Source organism: Mercenaria mercenaria, chromosome 2 (genome assembly GCF_021730395.1).
Source record: "Mercenaria mercenaria strain notata chromosome 2, MADL_Memer_1, whole genome shotgun sequence".
In the NCBI taxonomy this organism is placed as follows: domain Eukaryota; kingdom Metazoa; phylum Mollusca; class Bivalvia; order Venerida; family Veneridae; genus Mercenaria; species Mercenaria mercenaria.
Genome location: NC_069362.1, coordinates 105,309,539 through 105,337,057, shown reverse-complemented (window position 1 = coordinate 105,337,057; position 27,519 = coordinate 105,309,539). Strand labels below are relative to the sequence as shown.

The 27,519-nt window shown below is 33.6% G+C and overlaps 1 protein-coding gene across 1 annotated transcript; it reads left to right on the top strand.

Moving 5' to 3' along the window:
- Positions 1 to 5: 5 nt before the first annotated feature.
- On the top strand, positions 6 to 27,519 carry LOC123562423 (adhesion G protein-coupled receptor L2-like). The gene is made up of 20 exons (XM_053537427.1): positions 6 to 616; positions 6,052 to 6,138; positions 7,574 to 7,685; positions 7,964 to 8,071; positions 8,419 to 8,491; positions 8,867 to 8,966; positions 9,184 to 9,227; positions 9,876 to 9,987; positions 10,165 to 10,268; positions 13,945 to 14,047; positions 14,520 to 14,670; positions 15,131 to 15,200; positions 15,890 to 15,956; positions 17,916 to 18,001; positions 18,457 to 18,583; positions 18,814 to 18,855; positions 21,379 to 21,459; positions 23,252 to 23,312; positions 26,535 to 26,590; positions 27,381 to 27,519. The coding sequence occupies exons 1-20, from the start codon at positions 347 to 349 to the stop codon at positions 27,414 to 27,416; spliced, it is 1,890 nt and encodes a 629-aa protein (XP_053393402.1). The 5' UTR covers positions 6 to 346; the 3' UTR covers positions 27,417 to 27,519.

Sequence of the window (27,519 nt, the reverse complement as noted above, 5' to 3'; positions counted from 1 at the left end):
TTTTTTTTTGTCTGTAGCTGATCAAGACACTTATCTTTTAATAATTTGTTACACATGCCTCATCGGATTTTATGTAAGAATTTTCTCAATATTGTTTCCATGTTTTGTCCGTTTAACATGAATAGATATAATATCAATCATTATTTTAGGTGGTGTTTTTCAAAAATATATGGATCTGTAGTTGGTACTAAGATTGGGATAATGTAATACTTGATTCCATCATTAGTTCATAAAATCATTCTAATTTCATTGAGACTGCAATAAATACATGTACTTTCATTAAGCAATGAAGTAATTTCCAATTTTGTATCTTTTCACCACTTTCATTACATTCTTTTAAATAACTATGAAAACTTCCAAACACTCAAGTAATTCATTTAGCATGTTTTTGAAAACAAGTTTAGTTTTACTTGTATTCAAGGTCAACACCATCAAAGATAATCCAGAACTTGTAACGGCAGCAACTGTAGATGATGTTCTCAGTCAACTGTCCACGCTAACAGACCAGCAGGAGCAGAGTACCTATAGCGGTGAACTAGAAGTTGTTACTTCAACTTTAGAGGTTATAGCCACTATCGATTATACAAATATAACGCTCACCGAGACGCAAAATACAGTTAGTATTGATACAATATATGATCCGCGCCATGAGAAAACCAACATAGTGGCTTTGCGACCAGCATGGATCCAGTCCAGCCTGCGCATCCGCGCAGTCTGGTCAGGATCCACGCTGTTCGCTTAAAACCTGTTAGAATTGGAGAAACTGTTATCAAACAAATAATTGCGGACAATGTTGAATCGATATAATCCCTGTCCAGTTTGCAGTGTCTGAAAACAATCATAATTTTATTATTGTATTTTGTTCACCAAATGATTTAGAAACAATTTATGCTGAACATCAAATAGCTTTGATTACTGTAGTTTAACACATGCCTTCCAAATGAAAGTAAGAAACATGCCTACTAATATAATTCTATGTAACAAGTTAGTTAAAAGGCCAATGGGGTGATATAAACCGGGAATGATTATTGACAAGTGGTAAAGCTAAGAAAGGATACGTAAGATAGTTCAATATATCTGGAAATTGACGGTGTCTTTGTCTAAATTGACATCTGAATTTATGAAAAAGTGCCTGTTTTTCTGAAATAATCTTTATGCGAGACCTTCAACTGTTCAGTCTTGTTAAGCTTTATTAGTATTTCATACTGCGATTTTCTTCACTACTTTATTTTAACGCTATAGTTGAAATGACCAACATTGCATGATGTCACAGAAAATTATTTTTCGTCATTTTTCTCGATTTGTATCAGGTAAACTGGTATTACATAGTTCCACAGATTATTTTTTTTTGTTACGGCAAAAATTTATTTAGCGATTGAATGATAACCATGTTTCAGTATGCTATACAAACTGGTTTTGTCCAGTTAACATATAGGGGAATATTTTGTTTATCATGTTTACTTGTATATAAATGTATATAGAGGATTGAATAATGTGCATGTATACGTTCATATGTATTATATCAATTTACATTTGTAATTTGTATTTATCCACATTGACAACACTTCTTTTCATATTCGCACTATGTCTGATAATACGTGCCTGTTTATCTCTTACAAGGGACATTAACTTGTCAACAGTTTTTTTTCATTCTAACAATAATTACCTTTCTTCTAAAGATTTTGTAATTGATCTCTGCTTTTTCCTAATATAAGCTACAATTTTGCAAAAAAAACCAACGACTTTTGTCTCTCGCAAATTACACTTTTCATTGAACTCCATATTATATCAGTATAAAATAAGATATAACAAATTTCTAACTTCTATTTACTACATTCCATAAGAGTTCCTTGGAGTTATTTCTGGGTTATTTAATTTAAATTATTTTTAAATTTCAATTTGGTAAAATAAGGAATATGAACTCTGTTTTGATATTGTGCTTCTTGTTGTGGTGTTCCGATGTGCTGCCCGACCGTCCTACGCTCCCGTTTACCCCGATTCGCGTACTGTTGTTCTGCGATTAGTACATACAAATGCTCTCATTAACCGATTTTCGCTCCGATTCTTTATTCCTGTGATGCTATACCCAAATGGGTAACGACTTAAACTTATGGAGAGCGTCAAGCGGTTTGTATTATAACAGGGGGCAGTGTGTCACAAAACTAAGCTCGTTCAGGCTAAATTGTTTTGATATTTTGGTGTTTGCGCAGTATGTGTTTAAATTGAGGTCAGTGATTCAAATACTCATTTTTCACCTGTGTGAAATTATTCTAAACGTGCGCTTTGCTCTTGTCACATGTTTTCTACTCCAAGATTGTATTCTAACTTCTTCCTCGAATGAGAAACTAACGCCGAGTCTTAACAAAAACTCTTACTACCTTACCGAAAACTTAAATGTTATGTACTTCTTGAAAATTTTGCTTTATCTATCTGGCGATATCGAAACAAATCCAGGACCGGATAGTTTTAAGAATAAATTTGAGTACATCAAAGATAATTTTCTAGACTTCGACATTCTTACATTTACGGAAACTCATCTCGCGCAAGAGATTTCTGATGTAGATATAGTGCTTTAGGAGTTTGACAAGGTATTCCGCAAAGATGTTTCATCTCATTCTGGAGGTATCCTTACCTATTGTCATTCAAGTCTAAAACCAAAGCGAGTATTCGAACTGGAACATATTTTACCAGAATCTTTAAATATTCAAATACACTATAGAACAAAGTCCTTCCTTATCTGTACAATATATCGAGCACCAAACCTTAAAGTTGAATTCTGGGATAGACTAAATGTATTTATCGAACAGGCATCTGAAATCACAAGTAGTATTATTCTGGTGGGGGACATCAATGAAGACCAACTTAATATATCAAATCATAAACTCCGTGATATTCTTCTTTTGAATAGCATGAATAATATTATAACAGAGCCTACTCGTGTAACAAATAACTCAAGTACGTTGTTAGACCCGATAGCCATTTCCAGTGATATTATCCCTCTATACTCGGGCGTTTATTACACACAACGCGACATAAGTGATCATTATGGAACCTTTGCTTATATTAAAAGTGATTTTATATCTTCTACCTCTTATAAACGGAGAGTATGGAATTACAAACAAGCTGACTTCCAAACATTGAATAATTTGGTATTGTCGACAGACTGGTCTTTTTTATATTCTGGATCAATTGATGATGCAGCTCACCTCTTTCATCAAAAATATTTAGAATTAGTCGATTCCTGTATCCCTTCTCGTATAGTAACAATACGGCCTAACGATAAACCATGGTACAACTCTGAAATTCGCCGTACCTCGAGACAACGCGACCGTTTAAAACGAACCGCATTAAGATCTGGTAAAAATTCTGACTGGTTAAATTTCAAAACAATACGAAATAAAGTTAATAATATGATAAAGTACTCAGAAATATTCTTTAACAATTTAGAATTCTCGATGAATTAAATCAGTTCTTCTAATACTCGGCAATACTGGAAATTGGTAAGAATGTTAGTAAAAGAAAACTCGAGCAATATTGACTACATTCCGCCACTTTTAAATGACAATAATGATTATACTAGCTCCGACGAAGACAAAGCAAACCTTCTTAATAACTATTTCGTCTCTATTTCAACGCTTGATGACTCACAAACTGGTCTTCCAGAATTCAGTCTTAAAACCAATAGCATCCTCAACAACATTGTAATAACAGAACAAGATATAACGGACATTTTATCGAATTTAGTTATTAATAAGGCTAGCGGCCCGGATGAAATAAGCCACCAAATGTTAAGACAGACGTCAAAGTCAGTATGTTTCCCGTTAAAAATCTTATTTAATCGATCACTATCTGAACAAATATATCCGAATCCATGGAAACTAGCAAATGTTATGCCAATCTTTCAAAAGGGCGAAAAATCTTCGCCTTCCAACTATAGACCTATTTCCCTAATAAGCTGTTTAGGTAAAGTAATGGAAAGAATCATGTTCAAGAATATATATAATCATCTCCATTCTAACAACCTTATATACAAACATCAGTCTGGCTTCCTACCTGGCCATTCCACAGTCTACCAACTTATTGATATCTATAATCAAATATGTAAATCCATTGACGAAAAACAACCGACATGTGTGGTATTTTGTGACATATCTAAGGCATTTGATAGAGTTTGGCATAAGGGGTTAATATTCAAACTTAGACAGTATGGTATCTCGGGCAATATTCTCAGCTGGATAGATAACTACTTAAAAGACCATTCTCAAAAAGTATTCGTCAGACAATCATTTTCCGATACAAAATATGTGAATGCTGGGGTTCCTCAAGGATCAGTGCTTGGTCCCTTACTATTTTTAGTTTACGTTAATGATATTGCTGAGTCACTTGTAAGTACTACTCGTCTATTTGCCGACGACAGCTCCCTTGCAGTTTCTACCAACAACATTCCTCTCATGGAAGAAATGTTAAATTCTGATCTTGAAAAAATTTCTTCTTGGGCAAAGCAATGGCTGATCAAGTTTAACCCAGCTAAAACAGAAGTGATGTTCTTCGGGCTATCTAATTCCATGAAACCATCCCTTATTTTTGAAAATACACCGCTTAGTTTTGTCGACCATCATAAACATTTAGGAATTACTTTCAGCCAAGATGGCAAATGGCATGACCATATCAATAATATTTTGGCATCAGCATCGAAAGTGCTCGGATCTATGCGTCAATTAAATACAAACTGAAACGCGTTACACTAAATCAATTTATATAGCTTACTTAAGACCTCTTATTGAATACGCATCAATTGTTTGGGACAGTTGCACGAATATGAAAAGAACTCTCTGGACAAAATTCAATATGAAGCTGCCAGAATAGTGACAGGTCTCACGCGTTCCGAATCAATAGAACGTCTTACACAAGAAATAGGTTGGTCTCCTTGTCAGATCGTAGAAAAATTCAAAACTGAATCTGATTACAAATATAGAATGGTCTATTGCTAGAATACCTTAGGGAACTTTTTCCCAACTCTGTTGAAGATTCGACTCCATATAACTTAAGAAACAATTCTGAATTCGTCACGCTATCAAGACGTACTGAAATGTACTTTAAATCTGTCGTCCCGTCATCACTGAATCTATGGAACGAACTCGATAATAGTATCCGTGAATCACCGACGCTTGCTTCTTTCAAATCCCAGTTAAAAAATATGTTCAAACCACCAAACGTACTAAATACTTTTTATACGGAGAAAGATTACATTCAGTTCATCACGCACGCATGAGAAATAGGTGCAGCAACTTAAATTTTGACCTTTTTACAAACCATCTCAGAGATGATCCTATTTGCGCATGTGGAGATGGAATTGAAGATACAGAACACTTCTTTTTCAAATGTACCCGTTTTCGAAATGCAAGACTACAACTCTTTCAAAGTATTCGCTCTTTTCATCCATTAAGCCCACGCAAACTTCTTTTTGGTGCGGATACTTTGACTGATTCACAAAATGAAAAGATCTTTAATGACGTACAGGTATACATAAAAAATACAGGACGATTCCATCAACAAGTATAATTATAGCGCTTCCTGGTCACAGATTAAATGTAGTACCTAGTTCAACAGGGGGTCGAGCATTGGGGGGGAAGGGGGGGGGGGGCGGTCGGTCGCGTTGGTGGCATTGTAACAGAAGTACAATTTTTGTACAATCATTTTTTCCCTTTTTTGTTTCCACTTTTTTTCTTTCTTTTTTTTTGTATAATTGAAACATTTTTCTATGTGTTTTTCCTTATTTCTTTAAATTATAAAAATCGCCATTAGTTTAATCTACAATTATTTGACGCAGTGGGAGGGCTGCTTATAATGTTGGTATAACTTAAAGTCCAACCCATTTGCTATTTTCATACTTCTGTATTAGATATGTGTATATTATGTATATAATGAAAATATGCAATAAAATATGATTAAACTAAGATAGCTCAGATACATTTCACTTAATATGCCACCATGGTGCATATATGTATACGTGTTTTTTCTTGTTGTTTAACGAATTCATGTTATTTTCAGGCCTTCTTAGAGACGACAAGTAATTTACTCGATCCTAAAAACGCCGAGTCTTGGCAAGCTATAGATGAACAATCGTTCAAACCAGGGGTCCGTATTTTGAACATTTAGTAAAAAATGTAATGTACAAGTACTAGTATCGACATTGAATATAATGTTATTATTTACGTTGTATGTGGTGCTGTATTGTCCACATGATATTCAAGTATTATCTTATTTTGGTGATTAGAACGCTGTCAATTTACCTTCCTTCTGGTAAACATCACTTCATATCAAACGGCTTAAGTGTGAACTACTATTGTTTAATTGTGTAAGCCTAAGGGCTTATAGTAGGATTCGAACTTCAGCAAAAACCTAACATTAAGCTTTTGGATACGGGAATCAACTTTTTTTTCAAAAATAAGACAGCATGTAATATAGGAAAGCAAATGTTCTATTTCAGACAGTTTTTCGCAGTGAAACATGAACTTTTAAAATGTCATTAATTCTGTAAGAAATGAAACAAAATAAAATAATGGTTCACTTTATGTATTGGTTAGTATATTTTTCTGCAAGTATTCAGACTGAAAATTAATGTCACTTCAGTTCAGACTAAAATTAATGTTATTTCAATCTCCACGGCAAACATTTTATATATATAGTTCCTTCTTGATACTTCATTTCGAACACTATTTTAACAAATGAGCCGTGCCATAAGAAAACCAACATAGTGGTCATGACCCATGCTGTTCGCTAACAGTTTCCTTAATTTCAATAAGCTCTGAAAGCGAACAGCATGGATGCTGACCAGACTGCGCGACTGGTCTGGATCCATGCTGGTCGCAAAACCATTATGTTGGTTTTCTTATGGCACGGCTCAAATAGAAATTACGATATAAAACTTATGCTTAGTAAATATACATAATATTAATGAATATAATTTTACAGACTCTTTCTCTGAAGCCTCTGTTACTGCAAAAGGTTTTCTTGCACACTGAACTGACGTTTCTTGCGAATTTATCTATGCCGCTAAAACCTGGTACTTTCCATGCCAGATGACTCCCGTGGAGTTAATGACAACATACGATTCATGCATTGATAATATATTGTTAATGTAACATTCAATAAAATTATTTTACCTTGATAGTTGATTTTTGATAGTATATTTCTCAGTTAAAAAGTATTTTACGAAAAAAAAAGTGTAACCTCATGTTACAAACGATAAAACTATAGAATTGTGTTGTTAAAGAGCCTTTGAAACGTTTTTTACATCATTTCTGTTTGCTATAAAAAGAGCGATAAGAAGTATTTTCCTATATCTATATTTATTCTATTATTTTAACATACCCAATGAAAGAAAAATACGGGAATATCCGGATGTCGGGTACTGTTCTGCGAAGCCTTTTTACCGTAAAACAGTTAGGCTTGACCTGGATATTCAAATCTGCACAAGTATATCTTTTATTATTTTAATATTAATTAATATGGACATTGTTTTATGTAGCAAATAATGTTGACTGGCCAATTTATAATTTATTTTACAAAGGAATCTTCAGGAGCGTCAAAAGTTCTTGATGTTGTAAGTTATTATACAGATGCAATTTCAAAGTCATTGGACGAATCTGAACTGAACAGAACTATCAACGTTTCAAATATAGGTGAGTTAAATAAAAATTCTGGATTATATACTTGCATAATATGACAGTGTGACGCTTATAACATTTCTATAACTACAAATTTGCTATAAAGACGCACTCAATGTAGATTTATGAAAGATTGATATTTGTATATCTTATGTGCAAGGTACTTGTTTTCTTCGCTTTGACTGGCAATATATAACTATAGGTTAAGCATAATTCATATCAAGCATGTCATTGTGTCCCTTATTAGTCTCTTAAATATCTCTAAATATAACACATTGTTATTTTATGCAAAGTGCTGCAAGTGCGAAAGCTCAACAATTCTAAAGATATAGTGTTCCCATCTACTGATGAGTTTGAAAATATTTCTGCTGCCTTGGATTTGTCTCAGGCTTCACTTAAAGGTAAAGTGTGATTTTCCGAAAGGTATGTTAAAATATTTATTCTGTTTAACACGCACATGTATATCGTATGTATATATGCCCAGTTTTCGGCAAAATTGCATAAGATTATTCTCTGTTTTTTTCAAGAAGAGCACTTCATTAAATTTAAAGTAAATTTCCTTTCATTTTTGTTAAAAGAATTTAAGAAAAAATGAAATGTTGATGTATGTTTCGTTATAGAGTCAAACTGAAGGCTGCTTCTACGGAATTGAAAATTATAGTTTTTCAATATAATGCTGCCAATATTGATGGAAAAGGTGTTGTTATTTCGGATTAGTTTTCGATTATTACATTATCTATTTTCAAAGGTTCAACAAAATATTCAGCAGTTGTATACAAGAATCTCACTGGTGTTTTGTCAACAAACGCATCATTTGGTTCGTAAGTGAATTTGTTATTTACATAGTTATCGAAGAGTCTCAACTGTATTTGAATGATGTATTATGACCTAGATAACGTTTTTACAATTGATTGTAGTTAAATGTCAACAAACATAATACGATAAACACAAAAGGTTGATTAACTAGATGAATTTTAAAATCAATCTTCTTTTTAACATATCATATATGATATAAAACTTAATTTTTTGTTTGCCACAATACATTTTTATAAATTTCCTGTTTTCGTTTCTCATTGTCATTTTTACATCTGGAGGTCATTAAAATGAAATTGCCACCAACATTTTTTTATTTCCATTCCACATATAAACACTTATTTTTTTCACTATTAAGATATAATGTAAAGGTTTGTTTTCAGACAAGAATTGGAGCTTGGCTCGTCGGTAATGTCAGTAAAGCTAAACCAATGGAAAAATGTAACTGGGTTCAAAATAACAGTTACATTTCAACACTTTCAGGTATTTCAGAAATATTTACAATACAATTACCATACACTATTGTCAATAATTGAACTGCATAAATGCTTCCAATCTCCTTTCGAACTGTCACAGTACAAGAAGATAGACATTTTTCGTCAGACTGCTTAATTAATTATAGCTGTTTATTTCATGTATTTATTTTGTTCTAGAATGTAATTTTCAAAATATATGTTATACTACTTTTTTGCATTTTCAGACAAGACAACTGTTAGCCACATGTAGTTACCGCAACGAGAGCAGGTAATCCAACCGTAAAAAGGGCACTTACCCAGTTAACGTCTTAAAAAATAAATATTAGATTTAGCTGCATTGTTAAAAGTTATTAGTCATATTCCAATTGAAGCGATAGGAGGCAGGATCTCATAATGGCTTGATACACCATAAATGCAATAAATGAATATAAAATGGTCTATGTAGGAAACATAATGTATTATTTAGAATTAAGTAGGGTTTAAGCCACTTTTTATATGAGGTCCATATGCCACTTTTCATGGAATTGCACTCTGTGCAAAATTGAAGTTTCCATGTGCACCGCCGTATGAATACATGCGAGTGTTTCTAAATTATATTCTGGTACTTATAACATGTGTAAATGTTGAATTCTGCTCAACCCGGGTTAGAGGGCGTGGACGGTAGCTTGCATTTCTACTACCGTCCACAAACCGGCTCAATCAAACCGAGCATGCAACATTTTCATTTATGTCGTGTTGGGCGACCTGTGGTTTTCCACTTTTTTTTATTTTAAATGAGGCTTCTGTTAATTGATTTCAATTTACCTTTTACACTCTTATACGTCAACATTTAATTCAATTATTTTTAAACAACAGAGCACTTTAAACAGTATTCTTCATTATCTCATATTCCGAAAATCAAATTTCTAAATTGAAGGAGCGTTTGGGAGAGAGACGGTTGTCGTGTGATGCATTCAAACTCTTCAGAGACAATCTGCGAATGTGACCATCTCACGAATTTTGCTATTTTAATGAGTCCGTGGACGGAGGTAAAACATACTCGTTTTCATTTAATTGCAAGTCATCATAAAGAATAATGTTAAATCTTCGGTCTATAGATTTACTTACAAAGTTACCCAGGCAATGAAAGCCATTTAGATAATTATGATTTTAGAGTTTTTGCCATTACATAAGGTAATACAATACTGTTAAGTATATATTTACAGAACAATGTTGACACTGAAGCAATACGCATTTTATCTATTGCTGGATGTTCTGTGTCAATGCTGTGTTTGGTCGTAACGGTGCTTACACATTTATTCTACTGGAGGTGAGTACGTTTTAATATACATGTTTTTAACACAGTCTTCAAACATCGTTGATGCCTTCACTTCACTTTGAAACTCAATTCTATAAGTTGTTGACGAACTTTAATTATGTTGCATCAGCAGCTTAGATAATATAGGCGTTCTTAGGGTGTTCCTCGGATGCTGAGGCACTGTCGTATCTGTACTATAATGCACAAGCAACAATTTGATAAAGTCAACTTGTAAAAAAACTCATCATGGCAGCAGTAGAGAGCAATGTAATGGGTTATTTAGTAACTGACATCCTTTAATTTTGAATGTATCATTCATTAACTTTCATTAAACAAATTAACATTCTGTATCTTGAGAAAAAATTGTTTATTGTATGATGTAATGTGTACAAGACAGGATTCAAATTGGAAAAAAAATGAGCGACGTTAATTAGTCTTATTACATGCCTAAAATTATTTTCCATTGAGTTTCAATGGACCGCGATCGTGCAATATTTTTCCATATTGACGTGGAACGCTTTCATATCGGACGTGGAATGTTTTCTTAACGTTGTAATAGAAAGAACTGCGTGACGTTCATGACGTCCACGCGCACGTTGCGATAACAAGTTGACGTCATTTTCGCGAAAAATATTAATGCGCGTCAGTTTGATTTGTTTATTACATTTTTGGAGAAAGTCTTTTCGTATTTCTCTTGTCCTGTACAGAACGATAATTTAGACATAAATTAATTATTTCATAGTAGGTATGTAATAAAAAGGTTATCAACTTTGTATGTGGATATATACACTCGTTCTTTCGCGGATAATATTGCGCTCCTAAAGTCACGCAATATAACCGCTGCAGAACTCGTGCATATATCCACATACAAAGTTAATAACTTATAAATATTGCACTGTGATATATTGTGATGTTAATAGAGAATATTAGGTTACTGTCTTTCTTAACTTAAGTTTATCCACCGAGTTGGAGAAAGGTTTATCCACCCGAGGCTTGCCGAGGGGGATTAACCTTTCGGAGACGAGATGGATAAACTTAAGTTAAGAAAGGCAGTAACCTTATATTCTATTTATCCTACAGTCGATAAAATCTGTGTATAACATATATTTACTTTCAAAATGTTTTTTTCTATACAAAAATAATCCAGAATTTCACTCACTTGTGAATTCCTACGCCCTTCAACCCATTATCTGCTTGATCCAGTTACACACGATTCTTTAAAATAAAACATTATTTCATACCTCATACTTTGCCTTCTGAAGTTCTGTGTATTATAAATCATCGGTGCTAACAGGGCATTCGCGTACAAAACAAGCAGAATGGTTTTGACTCGGATAAAATACAGCCGAAAACCACGCTTGAGATGAATTCAAATGCCCGCAGTCTTAAATTTACTCCATTTTCGTACAAGACAATGTGAGGTAATGAAATTCCTTCCACTATGAATGGTTTAGATCCAATAATTACAATAAACGACTGCTTAAATCTGGTTATTTGTGTAAATTTCTAACTAAAATTGAGTGAACGCCAAATTATACAAAGTCAAGGTCGATTCACACAGACTTTAAAAACCGTCACCGTACCATTCCGTATGGAGGTTTACTAGGATAGAGTGAACCAATTTTTTATTTTTTATTTTTTTTTACCGTGGCTGTTCTCATAAAATGATGAAATGTTTGAGCTTCGAACTCTTGGCCCAGTTTACATAGCTTATAGCACATATACTTGAAAAAATAGTCCGTCAGTTGCATTGACGGTATAAACCTGCATTGACTGAATAAACCTCTAGTTTACACGGCAGGCAGATATCGGCCTGATAAATGCATAGTGGTAGGATAAAACGAATACCCCTGTTCCCCTGTAAATCAAATTAACGCTTTTTTCACCAAGCGATTGAGACGTCTAATTAACATGCATGTGACACATAAAACATTACGTTGTGTGTTACGCAGTTGACATGTATTATTTGTCCGTGCTCATTTTCAAGCCGAATATTTTCTACATGATGTTATCATGTAATAAAAGAATTTATATTTGCCCAGTATGCAAACGTACAAATGAACCTCATTGTCATGTCAGTTATTTCCATTATCGGTGTCTCTATCTTCAGTGTAGTTGTTCAATTATTATAATAACATCGGTAGTTAAGTGCGATGGGGGCGACTGTAAAACGTTGCAACGTACTTGGACTCGGTGCTGTTACTTTTAATAGTCATTTTAGATCATGGAGTACATGTATATTACAAGGAAATTCATTGATGCAAGCATCAAAGACGCTGCCAAGTGTTGTGTCTGAAGTACATTTTTTGCAATATGAGAAATCACCTAATTATTAGTTTGGTTAGTCTGACTGGCTACAAATTATCAACATTAGCACATAATACAATATACGTTAAAAGCATGAAAAATAAGCAAGATAGAAAAGTATTACCATGCAATACAAATCCTCTACCTGCAATGACATTGACATTGCGAGTAGGTGGTCCCTTTACATACAAAATTAAAGTAATTATTTCACCAACTAAGGTCAGCACCTGTGAAAATTAAAGTTCTTATATACAGGAGTATGTGTATGAAGTTTCACAGGAATGCAGTTTGTTGGGAAATGAAGAAATGTTGAAAGATAATTATTTCAAAGTTGTGGTTCACAGAAACCATTATTTTTATTATCATATAATGTAATAAGTGTTTTCTATTTACTGATGAAGTTTCATGGTCCTTTGTCACCTACATTATAGAATATAGTGCATATTATATACAGTTTTCGTTGCCAAAACAACCAAAAAATTTGTCCAAGAAAAGAATGATATAACATGAATAATCTCTATATATGCCCCTGCGTTGCAGTATGGTATATATGCGGTGTGTTCTATTTATAGAAAGTTAGATAAGTAAGTAGGTCATGCCAAGGTCAGAAATAGAAAACTTGACTTACAGAGTAACCTCCCTTATCAATAAATCGGATCAACATTTTGACGAAATTGTAAATAAAAAAATATTTTCTGCTCTACAAATAAGGAGAGGAAAGACAGATAACATTGTTTTATATCACATAATAAGTTGCATTACATACATTTCTTATGTTTTCTTTTTGCCATTTTTTGTTTGTTCACTAAAATCTATCGTGCAATATCGTGGGTCCTTTTACAAACTATTCACTGTGTTCAGTTTATCATTCCGAAACTATTCATTACCATCTTTACATGGTCCAAAATAAAAGTGTATCCCATATACTCGACACCGCCTCCTGGCGGCGTCGAATAAATGCTCATCGGTGTAGGAGTTTCAGTTACAAACTTTTGCCAGGGGACTAAAGGAATGTTGCATTATTCATTAATTACCACTCATGAACAGGCTCTTAGGAATTATTTTGCTGTGTTGCGTTCTTCTACTTTAAAGATACCTTCTTCCATCTTAAATGAGTTTTTTAGTTATACACTGCATTTACATATTTCATAAACTGTCGGTATGCAGTCACAATGAAACAGTATTTCACACATTCTTCATCATTATACAGTAGCCTCTTGAGACAACTGAAAACATAAACTTGAAGATATTAAAGACAGAAACTTTAGTAACATATTATAGTAAGTTTAAGGCAACATATTAAGTTTGATATTAGATCTGGTGGCACAGACTTAGATTAGTTTTTTTCAGGTTGTAATAGTTTTTCCTTTTAAAAAATCAGGTATGTGAAATCAGATCGTGTTAAGATACTGATGAACCTCTGTATTGCATTGCTAGTTTCATATGGCGTATTTCTCGGAGGTGTTGACAGAACATCAAATCAAGTAAGATCAAAAATTCAATTTTCATTGTCATTGATACAAACTAACACTATATTGTAGGATGAAAATGAATTTTAAATTTAGATATAGATGTCTAATAATTTGTTTTGTTTGTATTGGGTTTAACGCCGTTTTTCAACAGTATTTCAGTCATGTAACGACGGGCAGTTAACCTAACCAGTGTTCCTGGATTCTGTACCAGTACAAACCTGTTCTCCGCAAGTAACTGCCAACTTCCCCACATGAATTATCAATTAAATCAATAATAAGTCTTGAAAGAAGTAAACAATTACTAGAAAAAAGGAAAATAAGAAAACAAATTTGGTCCCAGTGGGGCTTGAACCTAGCCTCCCTGAAAATTGCAGTCAAAGTAGGTTTATGGTAGGAATTGAATACTCTTCAAAAAGGTGGTACTCTATTATGGGCCTAATACCTTAAAACCTTTCACGTCTAAATCACGTCTGATATATTACAGGATGTATGCACAACAATAGCAGTGCTGCTACAATATATCTATCTCGTGGTCTTTTTCCTCATGTTAGCGGAAGGCATAGAGATCTCCGTTGTCGTATTATATGTGTTCACTACCAAATCTAGATTGAAATGGATTCTACCGTCCGCGTGGTGTACGTAACGTTGTTAGTTGACATATCTAATTAGTGAAGTAGAGATTATAGTTTTTTTACTGGAATGCTTAAAATATTTAATTGTAAAATATAATTTACTATGTTCATTATTAAAATTTTGTAGAATATGCAGGTTCCTGAGTACTTTGATTTGTTTTTCCCTTCAAAATGGAATTAAATATTGCGGATAAAGTTGATTATTTAAAATACAAACAGGAAAATGATCGTATGTAAGCTATTTCTTTAGATTTCTAAATTCATTATTTATAAATAACACACAACGCAGGTTTAGATAAAGAAATATGACAGTAAACTGTACTTAAACAGCTGAATTTATAAACTTAGTAATAAACGATAGCTAAAACTTTTACATCGTATTAAATTATGGAAATATCAAGTATGCGTTTTAATCAAGCATATTTAAATCGGATGATTCATCATCTGCCGTTATTCATTTCAGTATTTCCGGCTTTGATAGTTGGTATTTCACTCGCAGCTACCCAAACTAAAGGCTACGGTAACGAAAAATCGTACGTATTTGTGGCTTTATCAACACATTCATGTATCGATTTATCAATTTATCTGTAATTATATTTTTGTGCCTGAATGGTTTATTGAGTTTTCCCGTTAGGACAATAGCCGGATATTTTGATCTAGAAACAAAATAACGTTCTTGAAAAGTCGAAACAACCAAACTAAGATGGTGAGAAGATTTATCAACATTTTGGTTTTGTTATATTGACCTTTCAACATAGTAGTTTCCTTCTTACCATCGTAAGTTCTACTTTTCCCCAATTATAGTATCGCGTTCCTGTTACATATGCACAAAATATTCAAAACAATGGATGAAAACCAGAGTAACAGAGTACCTTCCAGACGACATAGTTACATTCTACCAACAGATCTGTGCGCATGGGCGACAGAAAGGCAACCCTACGATGCTGAAAACTCGAAACCCCAATGGCGAAAGTACGAAATATATTTGACTTTTACCATCGTATTTTCATCGTGTCAACTTTTCAGCATTGTAGTATCGTGTTTTCATCATCGTGGTTTCAACTTTTCAAGATCGTAGTATCATACTTCTGCTGTTTTGAACTAACAATATGCGGCGATACCATACTGGTTACGAGCAGGAGCATGTATGCTATTACTTGTAGATAAATAGATAGTAAGTGCAGATCAATTTGCTAAAATATGCATAATTTTCCACATTTAGCTGTTGGTTATCCATTGACGACGGTGTTATCTGGGCATTTGTAGGACCAGCTCTCCTCATTATTCTGGTATATAATATTTCGAGTTATTTATTTATATATATTCGAATATTATTCACATTACATAGTGCCAGAAAAGAAATTACGAATTTGATTATATTAAATACATGTTTAATGTCTGCACCTTGTATCAATTTGATATGTATTAATTGGTCATTTCAAGTCAATGGCAGTGAACGATGTACTATCTTTCGCTTATATGTTTCATATATTAACTTTAAATGTAGAAAATCCACATCAAATGTAATATAAAACTCACTGTTTATGTTAGAACTGCTTTCGAAGTTAAATTTCTTGTAGTCTAGTACTGACGCTTGTCCAAATTGCCAGTTTTGTGGCCGAAAGGTTAAGGATGCTGACTTCAAATCATTTGCCCCTCACCGATGTAGGTTCGAGCCTCTCTCTGGTCGTTGAATGCTTCATGTGAGGAAGCCATCCGGCTTGCTTACGAAAGGTCTGTGAACTGTGGTTCTACCCAGGTGCCCGCTCGTGATGAGATATAATGCATGGTCTTCCTCCAACAAGAAAGCTAGAAACTCACCATACGACCTATAATTGTGTCGATGCGACGTTAATCCCAACAAAAACAAAAAACAAGAAGTTTTGTCAGCGGCAACACAAATTCATATTGTGTCCAGTTATACATTTGTTACCTTACCTTAAACACAGTTAATACACACAAATATGATTATCTCGTGTTACATAAATGATGTGTTAGAATTCTTTATTGCTTTCAAACATGAAATATGGGCAAAATCCCTTTACCTAGTTTCTGCTTGTTAAATACTAAATCAGCTTAAGTGTATATATTTAAGTCTTTAATACTTATGTTTAAAAAAACATAAGCATCAGTTTGATCATTTGTAGGGAGAAATGCTGACCTATCTTAATAATCTTGATAAATTAAATGGAGAGCGACATTACATAACTGACCTTTGTAAGGTATATCAATATATGTAAATACATCATCACAGTAAAAAGTTCTCTGGGGTCAGTCTACAAATGCCAGCTTTAGCCAAACTGACACAATTATTCATTTGTCACTCAAAACAAAAGTTCTAGCTGTACCTTACACCTAAAAATTCCGAGGAACATAATAACTATTAATTAATAACTGTGTCGATCCACTGGAACTTCACAGTACATGAAATAATAATTTCATACATCATTTTGCAAATATTTACAAAACAAAATTTCAGTACTTTTATTAGAGCATGCAGTAAGTTTTCTCAGAAGCGATATAACTCTTTTATAGATATACATACAGGAATAAAACCAAGTTCGCCATAATATATCATATTTGACGGTGTTCATTTCTCAAGTTTAAGGAATATATTAATAGTTTTCATTGAATATAGAACACCAACATTTCCATAACCAAAAATTTCAAAAAGAAAATACCTTAAGACTTGTTTTACCATTTTGTAGTTCATAAGGTTTATGGGTCTGAATTTCTTCAACAAAGAAAACAATGCCTTCTGCCCCTGGTCCACATATTTTTGTTTACTGTAAAAAAGGATCCATCCAAAGTTAAATAAATGCTAAGGGACTTTTGTCTTTGACAATTTATACCTGACTCTTTTAAGTATAAAGGCACATTTCGTCTAGTTATCCCTTTCAAAATACAAGTTGTTTTGTTTTATCATAAAAAGATAAATAGATAATTTTCTAAAGCCTTTAAAACCTTAAGAATTGAAAAAAGAATTGAAAACTTTCCTAGTACTTCGACGCGAGTGTTGATATATTTTCTAGTCATTTGAGACTTTGATATGTCCAATACCTCAACTACTATTTTAAATGTGTTTTGAACTTCTGAGAGAAAATATGTTTAAACTTATTTAAACTAACTTCTGTATGAGCATCTTTAAACGGTGTTAAATATGTCTGGATTGCCACAAAATGTTGGGACGTTTTTATTTACATGGTCATTACACAATAAGTCCAATACCGTTTTCTTTTGATTTTCAGGTAAATTTCATTTTGATAGTTCTTGTGATGAAAGCTATTTTCAAGACGAAAAATCTGTCGCAGAAATCAAACAAGGAAAGAACAATGTATGCTTTAGATTTTTATCAGTTGCATTTATTGATATTTGTTTTCTTTAATTTCAAACAAGTATCCTCAAAAGACAAACCAAAAACGTTAACAGAGCCACCGACATATTTTTAAAGAGCCACAGGACAGATGTTTGGATTTCGTAAAAAAAAATTTTAAGGCATCTTTTTTCTTAAATTTCAAATGTTTTCTTTATTATTATGTCAGTAAAATTCAAGTTGTCCATAGCTGTTATCAAAATGTGTTTAGGAAAAGCTGTCGAATTACTGTTGTTTAAGCAATGTAAGCGTGTCAAGGATGATCCGAAAACCCTGGGAGAGGAAAATGATATCAACTTTATTGTGGCGGTTACTCCAAATTCATTTACATTCCGAGTATGTTATAACTAGACTGTAAAAATGTGGACTCGATTGTTGTCTCTGACTAAAATGTTAACATTAAACTTCTGTTACAGAGCGGGTGTTCGTTGTCTTTGTGTGTTGCTCCCTCTGGTTGGTTGCACCTGGGTTATCGGTATATTTTATGTAAATGAGGATATGGCTTGGATACAATACGTCTTTGCAATTTGTAACGGGCTACAGGTATTATATTGTCTTTCTCTTTTTAAACGGTGAAGCATTTTTGGTATTGGCAGCGAAAATATCAAGTAATATGATCATATGCTCATGATGCAGAATGTATAAAATCAATATTTCTATTTCTGTACGTGTTTGTCTATATGGATAATTTAATTAGTTGTTATTAAATAATATTTCATTACATATGCATGCGCAATGTTTCTTAGGTTTTTAATTTTATCTATTTGTTTCAGGGAATGGCGATATTCATATTTCACTGTGCACTTAACACACAGGTAAAACACAATTACAACAATTATGCCTTTTTCCTTTGCTTTTGAACTACTTTATTACCATACGACATTTTACAATACCTTTGGTTGTTTGATAGAAAAAAGTGGCCATTTATGATTCCATAAAAACATGACTGACCCCGTCGGTTGTTCGTTCGGTCCGTCCGTCTTTCATTCAAGTTTATGTCCATATCTTCTTAACCGACGCGAAAACTTTCATAAAACTAACAACTTATTGAACCTCATCCAGACGAAGTGCAGAGCGTACAACACAGGCCACTTGGTTCAAAATCAAGTTCACACCTGGAGATCAAAAGTCACATAGTTTTTCTAAGATTTCTACAAAACTAGTATCAGTTATTCACATCGTGAAAATGACGCGTATAGCGCGCAACCCATGTCCCTAGGTCCAGTGTTAAGGTCATGCTTGATCAAAGATCAAATAGCAAAAATTCTCGTCCGATCTAAAGCGTTTAAACTGCTTCGCAGATTATCATATGTTTGCCTCGTCAAGACGACAAGCAAAGCATATGACCCGGGAAACAAAGTCCAGTTTCAATATCAAACTTAGATGTACAAGATCCACCAGCTTTAATTCGTGTTCATAATCTTATAAACCAGTGAATTGAATTTCATGAAAATAGCATCAATTGTTAATTTCATCCAGATTGCACGAAGAATACACAATCCAGGACGTTAGGTCAGAGGCCTAGGTCACACATGGGGCTCAAGGTCAAATAGCTTAAAATTGTATCCGCTCCATATCTTCTTAACCACTTGAAGGATTTTAATGAAACCATCAGTTGTTAACTTCACCATGCCGACATGTTGTGTGTTCTTAAGGGATGACACCTTTCAAGGGACCTAGAACAAAAAATAAATGTATGCTTGTGATGATATACATGCACTCTCTTATAAACGCACATCCTCTTATTAACCTCAAAATTAAAAAAAAAAAAACAATACTTACTTTTTCATATTGTTTAAAGTACGATACACGTACTTCCGTATACAGCACTATATGTTGTTCGAATATACATGCATTACTACTATATTTCCGAATATGAACAAACCCTCTCTCTCCTATAATAAACGCATCTTCTCCTAAATAGTGTTTATTCCATGTAAGAAATAAATATAATAGGTAGCTCGATCTGGAATGCTGTATTCGCGGCTCGAGTGGATTTTGCCAGATCGGATCTCACGAGGCGAGCATGCGCCGAGTGTGATCCGTCCTTGCAAAATCCACGAGATCCGAATACAAAATCTCAGATCTAGCTACTGTTGTAATAACCCTTTTATTATATACCTCCATCTTTTTGTTTGTTTATTTGTAATTGAAATGAAATGAGTGATGTTTTTGTACGCGCTGTTTATACATAACTGTGTCAGCTCATGCATATTAATGAAAGTAGTCCGGCAACACACAATACGGAACGTACAATACGGGATTTTGGAAGGCACAATACGGGATTTTATTCAGCCTGTTCGTATTTCCTTGTGATATGCAAGCTATATTTTTGAAAGAATTTATATAGGTATATAATAAATTCACGACTACTGTACACTGCAGTATATTTTGTAAGGGTATACATGTAATATTGTATACCCCTCTCCCTCCATCCCTTCTTAATAGCGTTCTTTTTCATATTGTCAATATATGCAAGTTTTACAGTGTACTGTATTTTATATTGTCAGCGTATATAAGTACTGCCATATACCCATTTATAAACGCACCCTTCTGCTATTTGCAAAAAAAAAAATACTTTTTTCATATTTCAATTTATTCTACCGTATACACCAAAAACTACCTTTTTATATTAGTAAGCGCACTTCCCCTCTCCTCGTAACCAAATATTTTTACTGTTATTTTAATATATACATGTAACTAGCTCTATATTAACTTACGCAATTATAAAATAATAGTCTGGGTCTCTAAATAACAACTCCCTTTTGAAAAATGCAAAAAGCATATGAAGCTGCAGAATGTAATTGCAGTGTCAGCGAGATGAACAGTGTGAAGGACTTTACTTATTTATATTTCTTAAACATTGCACGTACTGAATAGACTTGAATTAAACTTAATATGCTAGAAACATAACTCTCTTTTCTATGTTTCTAAGTCTTATTCTTTCATGTCCTGTAAGCAAATGTTGTAGCACCTCCCATGTCCAGGATATATTCGGGGAGCATGTACCAGTTTACTGACAGGGATGGTTCATAGAGTGAAAACATTGAAAACTGCCCGTTTGTACTTGAAAAAAGTTAAAGTGGAATCATAACGATAAATGTCTATGTTGTTTGATCTTTAGTCATGGTATAACGTTTCCAAAATAACATACAGATTGAACTACTTACGCGTGATTTTACAAATGGTTTATATAAAATATAGAAACAAAGAAAGGAAAGCAAAATTCAATCATTAAATAAATTACATGATTTGAATTCTTACTACGAAGATGAAAAAACTTCCAAGAGCACTACTGTAACTGTCTATAACTCATATTGTATTTTGATGCTTTACAGATAAGGAATGCATTCAATAGAAAACAGAAGTATTCTCAGTCAGCTTCTACCACAAGATCGACATCAAACCCACTTCTCATTGTAAGCAATTGATGGTTTTATACATTGGATGTTGCGCAGTATGCTGGTCTTTTTAACTTTTAGGGTTGAACTAATTCCAACATAATTTTTTTGGTGCGGAATAAGTAGTATGTAAGGGAATGAAACATAGGAATAAAGTCCTTAAAATATCATGGCACATTTTTGAGATATTGCATCTGGAATTCTGACACAGCCTCTACATCTAATACTGATAGTGACTTGCTGTGGACCATAAGCTGTATCGTTCTTCTACTGGTAATCTACAGCATGTTCTTTGAATATTTTAAGATTTCTAGCACTTACTGGTAGCTTATCTTTAGTATATTACCATCTTTGTCAAACAGCTTCAGGGTGTCAAAATTCAGAACATAGGTGTAAAAATTCAGAATAGACTTTTTAACCAAATTTATACACTATATTGCTAAAACAAACTTGTTGGCATTGGGGTTGGAAAATGTTTAAACAACAAACATGTGTATCTCAAAGTCAAAAAAGAAGAAAATAACAGTGATTGAGGATTCGTGAAGAATCAAAAATGAATTCACATTGTTACTGCAGATGGTGGGAACCTTGATAAAATCAATACTTGCTCGAAATTGATAAACAGACAATTATTTATGCTTCTTCAACTGTTTTGTTATTAAATGCATGCACGTGGATAAAAATGATACATATATTTTGTGCTGCCCTTAAATATTATCTAATTTCCAGAGTTTGGCTTTGATTTTTGAGGACTTTTTCTAGTATTGTATACCTAACAAAAATTATAAATCAGTAATAAAAATCCATGTTGGAATTAGTTTGAGGTGCTGACATTTTTGCTAGTATAAACCGGCCTACAGTGTTTTAGGGAATAAAACAAAAATACATCAACAAATATTAAGTTGAAATGACTTTATTCAGTGAAAACTGAAATGATCATTAGATTGGTTTATTGACATCATGAAATAGAAATGTTTAACAAGTGAATTGACAACGATTTAAGATCTATAATAATATCAAAAGTTAAATAAAATGAAATTTAGTTCTGTAACCGGAAAACATGACTACCGTTTCCTGTTCGAATTGTTGAATATGATATAGGTATATATTTCAATGAAGAAATTCAGTTTCAATGTTCAAATTGTTTGTACGTTATGAAATCAAACTGAAGAATCAAATTTGTAAAGACCGACACAATTTTCAAACAACCGCGTTACTAAACGTTTATTCGTCAGAAATGGCTCCTCTTTTATATCTAAATCCTTTACGTATTCATAACATCTTTTATGTGTTCCATTGAGTACAGAGTAGTCAGTTTTAAAAGCAGAAAAAAGCTTAATGTTTCTATGAATATTTAAATTGCGACTGCTTACACTCTAAAAAGCATCAAAGAGAGAAAATGTTCTCATTTTCACTCGCGCTACGGGCTCTTATATATTTAAAATTTTCTCACTTCTCAGTAAGAGCGGCGTGCCAAGAATTTCAGCCTTGTTTTTCGCCCGGACACTTTTACGCTATCCATCATGTTGTCGCTGTTTTAATATAAGAATTACATTCAGTGCATGCTTATACAGAATACTATTGTTGTAAATGAGTTGTTGTTGTTTTAGTGTAAAACCCCAAGTTGATAATTTTGCGAAGGTATACAGTATGTGCGGTGTAAAAAAAATTAAGGTCATTCATAAAACAGTGAACAGATCTATACGCTTATCAATTTTACGATGCGATTTGCTTACTAGTCATAGCTATGTCTTGCATTACTTGTGTATTGCTTTCCATCCATATCATATGTACGTATTTAACATTTCAGCCCAGGGCAAAACCTAACTTATCTTCAACTGATTTGTATCTCAGCACTAGCTACGGAGAATGTACGTACCTATTAAACCTACAATAGTCTCCGGGTATACTGTACAAAATGCAGTATATTTATAAAGGCTCAAATACAACATAAATTGTACGATGTCATGCAATAAGTTCTGTCACAAATGGGCTTCCGTAGTTTTATCTCCGGTATTTTAAAAATACTTTATTGCTTTATTAGTGTCTGTCTAATAGCTAACGATATCCGTGTATTTCGTGCACTTTGCTTTTCAAATGACCGAGTAATTTCAAATTGAAATGCATGTAGTCATAACCACTGACCAATCATTTGTAACATTGTAAAATGGACGAAAAGACTGATATTCATAGCTATATTAAATGCCGCATTAGGCTTGATATAGATATAAAGCAGATATTTGATGAAATGTGTTTCATTCATTGACCTCAGGCCATTTCAGTGCGCACAGATTTTAGGTGGGTTAAACCTTTTAAGCTGGGAAATTATCTGTGGAAGATGATACTCGTTCAGAAACGCCTAAAACCTCTCTTTCCAAGGCAAATTTCGCTGTTGTAAGAACTGTGGTCGAATAGGATGCGCGATTGTCGGTCAAAGATATAGCCAATAGTACTGGCATATCAAACGGCAATGAACAAACAGTTCTGAAAAAGCATTTGGACCTGAGAAAGGTTTGCGCTAGGTGGGTACCTCATTCGCACACTGAGGAGCAAATGAAATAACGCCTTAAATGATATAAGGATAATATCTAACTTACTAACAGGTGACAAAAACTTGATGCAAATGCCACAGAGAAGAGCTGATTATTAGCAATTGAAGCGAAAAGATCAAAAACGCCCCTGTATTGCCAAGATAACCATAAGTTCAAAAAATATGTTGTACGCAGTTTTCTTCAATTCTAGAGGGTCAGTCATTCAAGTATCTTGTCCATCTGGACATACAGTCAATGGATGATTCTACAAGAGCTTAATACCAGAGAAAGTAAAACAGTTTAACAATAAGAAACGTTCAAATAAAGGACGATCAGGAGTCCATGTTATGTACGGCAACGCCTCCTCTCTCAGAAGTGCGTTATTGTTAAGTCTTTTCTGATCCGTCGGGATCATTTATTTCAGTTCATTTATCCGTTTGTTTTTTTAGCTCACCTGAGCCAAAGGCTCATGGTGAGCTTTTGTGACCGCTCAATGTCCGTCGTCCGTCGTGCGTCGTCAGTCGTGCGTCGTCAGTCGTCCGTTGTGTGTCCGTCAACATTTTCTAAAAAAATCTTCTTCTTGAAAACCACTGTGCAGAATTACACCAAACTTCACAGGAATGATCCTTGATGGCCCCCTTTCAAAATTTTTCAATGAATTAAATTCCATGCAGAACTCCCATGGCAACCGAAAGGAAAAACTTTAAAAATCTTCTTGTCCAAAACCACAGGGCCTAGGGCTTTGATATCTGGTGTGTAGCATCATCTAGTGGACCTCTACCAAAATTGTTCAAATTGTCCCCCTAGGGTCAAATATGGCCCCGCCCCGGGGGTAACATGGTTTATATAGACTTATATAGGGAAAACCTTGAAAATCTTCTTGTCCAAAACCACAGGGCCTAGGGCTTTGATATCTGGTGTGTAGCATCATCTAGTGGTCCTCTATCAAAATTGTTCAAATTATTCCCCTAGGGTCAAATATGACCCCGCCCTGGGGGTCACATGGTTTATATAGACTTATATAGGGAAAACTTTGAATATCTTCTTGTACAAAACCACATGGCCTAGGGCTTTGATATTTGGAATGTAGCATCATCTAGTGGTTCTCTACCAAGATTGTTCAAATTATCCCCCTAGGGTCAAATATGGCCCTGCCCCGGGGGTCCCAATTTTTACATAGACTTACATAGGAAAGAAAGTTTAAAAAAATCTTCTTCTCTGAAACCACAACACTTAGACCTTTGATATTTGGTTTGTAGCATTGTCTTATGGTTCTCAACCAAAATTGTTCAAATTGTACCCCTGAGGTGAAAAGAGGCCCTGACCTGGGGGTTCCAATTTTTATATAGACTTATATAGGAAAAAACTTCAAAAATCTTCTTGTCTGAAACTATATGACCTAGGCTTTTGATATTTGGTGTGATGCATTGTCTAGTAGTCTTCTACCAAAATTGTTGAAATTATGCCCCTAGGGTTAAAAGAGGCCCCGCCCTATGTTTACTTAGTTATTATGTGAGTTATACATGAAAAAATACTTTAAAAATCATCTGATCCTATTTCCAAGACTGTTTAATTATAATTACCTGATGACCCCAAGTAATATGATGTCACTTGACTGTGACCTTGACCTACTGACCTACTTTCTTGTTTTTTTTTAAGATACAGCCTTGAAATTTTGATGACATACACAGTTTTGCACATCAGTCGTAAAACTGAATTTCATTAACCATGAATATGACCTACTGACTTTCTTAATATTTTATCATCAGTTTGACATTTGAAACATGTAGCTCATATTACTCAGGTGAGCGATCCAGGGTCATCATGGCCCTCTTGTTTTTTTGCGATTGGGTAAAATGGTAACAAAAATTGTGTTTTTGGTAAAGTGGGAATACCTTAAAGGTTTGTAATGAAAACAGTTTTGATACAACGTAGCACTTAAGATATCCGAACCCAATGACAGAACTTTTTGCTGGACCCTCGTATCTTCATAATAATTTCGATAAGCTTGTTTTGCACATTTATATTTGCTAGAGAAACTACAAATTTTAGACTATAGCAAGCACTGCAAAAAGAGACCGGAAATCCGGTTGAAATGCGATTAACAAAGGCAGAGGTATGTGTAGACAACCCAAAATGAACTGGATCAGGATTCTTAACAACAGGCATCGAACGATATTTGGATATATTTCTACATTTCTATTAGCCTGGGTGAAAACTACTGGCACTTTCAAAAAATATCAGGATAACACTGTGTATTAGATACGAAACAAATATATATATTTATCGTTTCTAATAAACAAGTAACTTACTGGATGTACTTTTTATTTTCAATTGTTTGATAGCTTTATAAAATATTTTTTTATGATATTAATAAATGTTGTTATCTTTGATAATTTAGGGTTAGGGTTGCTATAAATATCATTGATGCAGCTTTGACTTCGAATCAGGGAAGTACATAATGTGCTGCGGAAAGTTATCTTTATATTTCTTTATATTTTGAAAACAAAATATTACAAGATTGTGTTACATGCTTGATTTATATATTACACATCTATTTAGCGATACATCAGCGCAGAAGACGGAATGAGGATAGAAGGAATGACAATTTAGAAATGGTGAGACGCAATATAAATTTTATGTAAAAATAAAATTGCATTTTCCGTAAGATGTTAAACATTTAGATTAATCCATCTTCGTTAAGTTATTTTTTCGTAAAAAAGAAACATAATAGAAAACACATTATTATCATATTTTAATACTGTGAAACATGAGAATGAGCACTTAAAAGTTTGTGTTTGATTTTACGTAAATTTCCGCTTTTATTTCGTTTCCAAACCGAGCAAAACATATTCAAGGGCAGCATTTTGAAATAGCATGTCATAAATAGTCAGGGACTAATGCAAAAAAATAGCAAAATCGTTTGGAAAGGTTGAAATTAAGGCGAAAGGTGGTTTATGAATATATTGCAGGTCTCTTAACTAAAGCACCAGGTTTGACTGAAATATTAACGCTTCATCATTTATAAATGAACATTTCTAGAACATGTGTTAGATATCGGTATTTGCTATAGTCTACGATAAATAACTTTTGGTCAAATGTTTACTATCTCTAAAAAAAACCTGGGAGACCGCCGCTGAAAAACTATACAACATAATATACATAAAGATATCAATCATACCGTTATTTTGTATAAACGGTCAATGTATAAGTTTCTTGTATTGTTTACTGTTGCTTTGATATTAAACGTATAAAAGTCGACAGACTGAATACAAGGTAATGCTATTTAGGATATTGATAGAATGCAGATTTGTTGACTGCTTTATGAGTAAGATTTTTAAGAAAAATAATTTCCCCAACAGTTAAAATAATTTCCCCAAAAGTTGACAACAGTTCTTTTGTTTTCAGAAACAATATTCTTACACCTTAGACTACTTCGACTGATGATACGATCCAATGTTCTCCAGTGTTACGATTTCTTATTTGATCAACAGGACGGGTGATCCTTTCGGTCACTGTATTTATTCAGATGTTTATTGAATCAGAT